The sequence below is a fragment of the Branchiostoma floridae genome, chromosome 17, assembly GCF_000003815.2.
Source record: "Branchiostoma floridae strain S238N-H82 chromosome 17, Bfl_VNyyK, whole genome shotgun sequence".
In the NCBI taxonomy this organism is placed as follows: domain Eukaryota; kingdom Metazoa; phylum Chordata; class Leptocardii; order Amphioxiformes; family Branchiostomatidae; genus Branchiostoma; species Branchiostoma floridae.
The window spans coordinates 17,327,420-17,332,970 of record NC_049995.1 but is presented as its reverse complement, the minus strand read 5'-3'; the positions used below and the strand labels follow the sequence as shown (position 1 = coordinate 17,332,970).

Genomic DNA, 5,551 nt, shown 5'->3' with positions numbered 1-5,551 from the left:
TGCGTAGGAGGATGCTAAAATCTGTACTTTCATGTCCAGGATTAGCAGTGTACAATTTAGAATTTGTATCGCAGCTAATGGACAAAAAAAGCCTCTCAAAGCCTCTCAAGCTCTGTCACTGAACTGAAGTGCAAATCAAAGCTTTATAATTAAATACTATCATAACCCTATCCTTGTAATGTCTTTCAATCTTCGCTATGCATTATTATTATTATTATTTTATTTCAAACTGCCCTTCCTATGATCAAGACAGAAAAGAGCTCTTAAAAGAAGCCACCAAATTCTATCCTATTAAATATCTCCACGTTTACAGACAAAAAGAAAAATAGTCTTCTTTAACGCCGCAAAACCCACACATTACAGAAAAAGTGGGATCTTTCGTCTTCCACTGTCTTAAGAAAAAGAAGTCAAACCCGATAAGTTACATCTTTAAGTTAGACTAGAGAAGTCGCTTACTGTACTGTTTATTGCTTACCATTATTTGTCTGCAATTTTCTTTTGTCACTTGCAATTGGGCAAGAATTTGCAATTAACTTATTATCATTATCTTTTGCCTTCCAGTGATCGACCGCGCCGTGCAATTATCTGCAAATTTTTACGTTAGGCTACAATTTGCCGCGCGTAATGAAATGAAGGTCCTTGGCACATACGACAAATGGACAATAAGAAAGGCAATTTGCTGCGAAATGAAAATTTTACAAGATTATACAGTACGTATTTCTAAGTTTTGTACTTTGTAAACGTTTTTTTTTGCATGTGCCGTGTAACCACTTGTATTGTAATATTTTGCAGTTAGTCCTACGTAACATTTCCTACCCGGGGCCCGGCCGGGCTGTTTGCGGAAACGAAAAATTAAAATCTATGCCGATAAATATGCACAAGGCATGCTGTTGAATAATTTAGGGACCTGAACTCACCATTTTGTGTTTTTTTCTTTCTTTCTTTTGTATCGTACTTTTCTTTGTCCCAAACTGCCCCTGGCCCTTTTCCTGTCACCTCACATGCGTAGCGATCTTTGTGAAATTGTTCATATCCCTCTAGATCTACACCCCCATGAGACTTCTAGTTATCTATTGTTCATTGACTACCTATAACGTTAAATGCGTGTATTTCTTCACATACAGGTTGACAGGAAAATCGTTCGACAAGCCGTGTAGATTCCTGTTAACGCACGGACGATAGAGCGGATGTACACGGTAGCGACGTCATCCAATCTACACTCGGAACCAGCCTATACAGTCGTGTCATACGGACTACTTCTACATTACACAAGAACATTATACAATCATCATTTTACATGTCTGTGGCCACGATACTATGTGCTAAGTTGCATCTTTAAGTTTATGTAATTTTGTATCTATCTATGAGCATCGGAATCGAAATCTTTTGTCGTTAAGTTCTTGCGTAGTTTGTCATAGTCTGGAAAAGACAGACTGACAGAGAGAGAGAGAGACCACAATACCAGCCTCGCTGCCTAGTGCCCACAGTGTATTTCTTTCTTAGAACCTGAATAAAGTTTAACATACAAGAACAGTATCATTACAGCCGCTTTTGGTAAAAATTATACCACAGTCCCCCTGAATACTGGGTCTTTTAAACTCGGGATTTGGGGCTATGGTAAAGGCAGAGGCATGTTGGTCCTTAGGGTCGAGGAGCTGGCCTGTGTAGGCCCTGGAAACAGTCTGGCATCCAGGGTAATTCTATGAGGACTTACTCAGAAACTTTAAGAAATCTAGTCATACTACGATGGATACTCCGGCATTGTACAGAGGCTATGGCTTAGATAGTGTCAGAAAAGTATTGACATATAAGCAGATGTACAAGATATCAAAACCATAAGACTTAGTTCTGATGCAGTATATTTGAAAGCCCCCTAGAGGGCCATTATACGACTTGGCCATTGTTTTTATCACCCCTGCCCACCTACCAAATGCTATAGGGATCCATCCATAGCTTCGTGATCTATGCTCAGTCCATTGACACAGAAACATGGATATTAAAGGCCTTCTTGACGAAGGTAATAAGACACACGGGTAAGAAACCTGCAAAGATTTTATTATAGACAATCACATAACAAGTGTGCATCATTCCAACCATTCTAAAAGACACTAGAAGTTTTTGCAAACCAAATAATTTCAACTTTACACAATATCATCAACAGTAGAGCCCAGATATACAGAATTCTGGATAAGGCACAAAGTGTGTTTGTTTTTTCTTGCAAATTCTGAAGAATTATAGATACAGAGTGCACCATACTTAAGAACTAGTTAGAGGAAGACTATATGGTGAATTGTTAAGATAGTGTCATATATACACAACTCCACTGTTTAACACAGACAAATATTCTACATTAAAAATACTTACAAAACTTGCAGAGCTCGAATCATCTTTTTTATAAGGCCACGTAGTTAATTTAAGATTAACTTTTCACATTGGGAGAACACCTTCTTGCACTGTACATGTACACCCAAGAATCTTGTTCCAAAACCTTTTCAAATCCCTCTATTTTTTTCTTTTCCAAAACTTTTGCTGACTGCATTGTAACAACTTGAATAAAAAGATGTTAAATTTGAGTAGAAAGTTTGTTAATTTAAAGTTTTTGCTAATGCTGGTCCCATGTTGACTGTAGAGACATCAGATCTTTTACTTCTTAGGAGCGATGATTCCCTCCAACTGGGTCTATAAGAAAGAAAGATGATAAGAAAGTTATAAGTATGTGATGTAATAACAGACAATAAACCTACACAAAGACTAGCATTTTATAACTCATTAAAGACATTGGTCTTCATCTATTAGATCTTAATCTTGATTTCAATCTCATAAGTTGAAAATTATAAAAAAGTCAAATGTGTGTAGGTATGTGTACATGTAGGTCATTGCTGTGTCAGTCATATGCCATTCTCTCTACTGAAAATTGTTGCAGTTAAGCCGTGGTCCACTGTTCACTGTGCTTGTTTGAAACAGCCAGGGGAATTTCCCCGGTACAATGAACCTGTAAATACTGTACATAGCGTCTCTCTTCTCTGTCACGACAAGTGGAAAGTAGCTCATCTGTGTATCGAATTCTTTAAAGCTAAACTGGTTCAAGATCCCTTCCTCTCTCTATATAGCATATTCAAAGAGTGCACGAATCTCAAACACAAGACGTTCAGACTCACTGGATTTTTACCATGACAGGTCTTAGTACGATAATCTTTTAATCTTGACTCTCACCTTAAGCTGTTGGTTGGTCCTCTTAAGGAACTGGATCTCCTTGGAGTGTTTTTTCTCCTCCGCCTATCTCCGCTTTATCTTAATCTAAACCTTAATCTTAATTATTTTAATCTTGACTCTCACCTTAAGCTGTTGGTTGGTCCTCTTAAGGAACTGGATCTCCTCGGAGTGTTTCTTCTCCTCCACCTGTCTCCGCTCTGCCTCCCGCTTCTCGATAGCCTCGCACTTGGCCTTGAGTTCGTTGACCTGGCGCTCGAGGTCGCGCTTATCAGTCTCCAGTTCAGAGATCTGTTAAGATATTAGATATAAAACTCAGTCAAAGCAAATATAGGGTATCAGCAATTATCATGCCTTTTGAAAAAGTTTTATCAAATTTTAGGGAGAGGGTCAAGCAATTTTCAAATCTGTGAGTAAATGGTCTGTGTTTAGACTATATTAAATCAAAATTTTCCCAATTACTCTTCAGAAAAATTGGAAACCAGAAAGTGTTAAAATGAGCCCCTCTGTCCACATCTGCCTCACAGTTTACTTTGGGGACAATTCAAAATATTAGGTTTGCTGGGACGTAATTTTTCCTGAGAAGTTGCAAGGTGGTTTCTTTGGTGTTTTTCTCAAAACAATTCCATTGTACACGTCTAATAATGCATTGGAAACACATACTAGCAGCGCTTTTAAGTTTGGCTACGCCTTTGTCACCGAAAGGTCACCAAAACAGGAAAACTAAACAGAGAGAATTGATAACCAAGCTGCAGACTCACTCTCTTCTCCATGAAAAAATGGCTAGGGACCTTCAACGTTGACATATTACCAACAGTGCATCTCATTGTGTCTGCACTTTGAACATGAACTTTCTTATTCCTATCTTATGACTTTTTTAGTGGTTTAACTGTTCAGCACACACAGCCAGGGCTGCCCAACTAGCCTGTGGCTATTACAAAGGGCCCTGCTGATAGAGACAAGGACAATGCGTACGAAAGGAATCTGATATGGATAGTATAATAATCAATAGAAATATTTGCATGTAAAAACTAGCAAGTCCAACTGACTCTCTTCTCCATGTCTGCCTTCCCCTGCTCGGCCTGTAGAGCCTTCCTCATGCCGAACGCCACGCTGCTCTCGTATAGCGTCTGGTACGCAGCGATCGTCATGCGGATCTCATCACGGACACGCAGAAGCAACAAGCCGCGCTCCGCACAGTTGATGGTCACCTGACGAATCAGCTCATCTATGGGGTTTATGAAGATGAAGAAAATTATGAATTTTTTATACGAGATATTAAAAACAAATTAAAATGCTATCTCTTAGCTATATTGTGCCTTGGCAAAGGCCAATTTCCTCTCGCAACTCGCAACTGTCTGAACTGTCTGTAGCCGCCACACATCAACTAATGATACATGCAAATGATTGATTGATTGAACTTTGGTAAAATGAGTACCTAGCTTCAGCTAGGGATGTTCCTTGGATATGAAGTTAACATGAGGTTCTGTTTTTGGGGAGAGTCACACCTAGACCTTGTAAAATGATCTAATCACACTTATCAAGAAGAGAAGGCCTGTGTCCTTCCCAGTGTGGGTGGATCAAATAGATCTGTCTGGATTTGCAGAGTGTACTCTGAGTACAATACAAACCTGGTGTTTTAAGCCATGAGCAATTAACTGAGTATCCAATACAAACAAAGGGTAAAATTATTACCTAAGCACTGTGAGTAAAAAAGGACAAGGGCTAAACTCCCTTACCAAAGCACTGAGAGTACAGTTCCCTGCGTACAGGGCAGATGCCGGTCTCACGTGCCTGGCGTTGCTGCAGCCTTAGGTCCAGCTGCTCCTGAAGATTGACCACATCCAGCCGGGTGGCCGGAGTACTGGACACCTGCTGCACCCACAGCTGACCACCCTCCTGCCATTCTCTGGGGAAAAAGTGAAAAAAAGATTGTCATTTGCCAGGCAGGCTACACATGTATGATTTGGGAACTCTGCATGTATGTGTGTTTGTGTGTGTGAGTGTAAGTGTGTGTGTGTATGAATGTATGTGTGTGTGTGCCTCTGTGATGATTCTTTTCGATCAGTGTGGTGAGTTCGTTTATGTGCTCAAATTGCGGCCTAAGTCCTCAAAAACCAGGCCTGTGGCTGATCGAATCTAGGTACTAGCTATTCTAAACAAAAACAAGTTAAGGTAGGTTGCAGTGATTTGTCTTACAATAAATAAATGTTTATAAATCTAAATCTAAATAGATTCTAAATCTAAATAGATTTAGATTTCAACCTTAACTTTCAGAAGACAGTCACCAATTTGTATCAAACTTCAGGCAAAGTTTTGTGATTTAACCCTTGACTTTAGA

The 5,551-nt window shown here is 39.4% G+C and overlaps 1 protein-coding gene across 1 annotated transcript; it reads right to left on the bottom strand.

Annotated features, from left to right (window-relative positions):
- Positions 1-2,034: 2,034 nt before the first annotated feature.
- LOC118405155 (axonemal dynein light intermediate polypeptide 1-like) lies at positions 2,035-5,119 on the bottom strand (the record flags this gene model as incomplete). The annotated part of the gene is given in 4 exon segments (XM_035804581.1): positions 2,035-2,679; positions 3,337-3,501; positions 4,260-4,438; positions 4,950-5,119. Coding segments are annotated over 3 exon segments (303 nt in total). The 3' UTR covers positions 2,035-2,643.
- Positions 5,120-5,551: the final 432 nt, after the last annotated feature.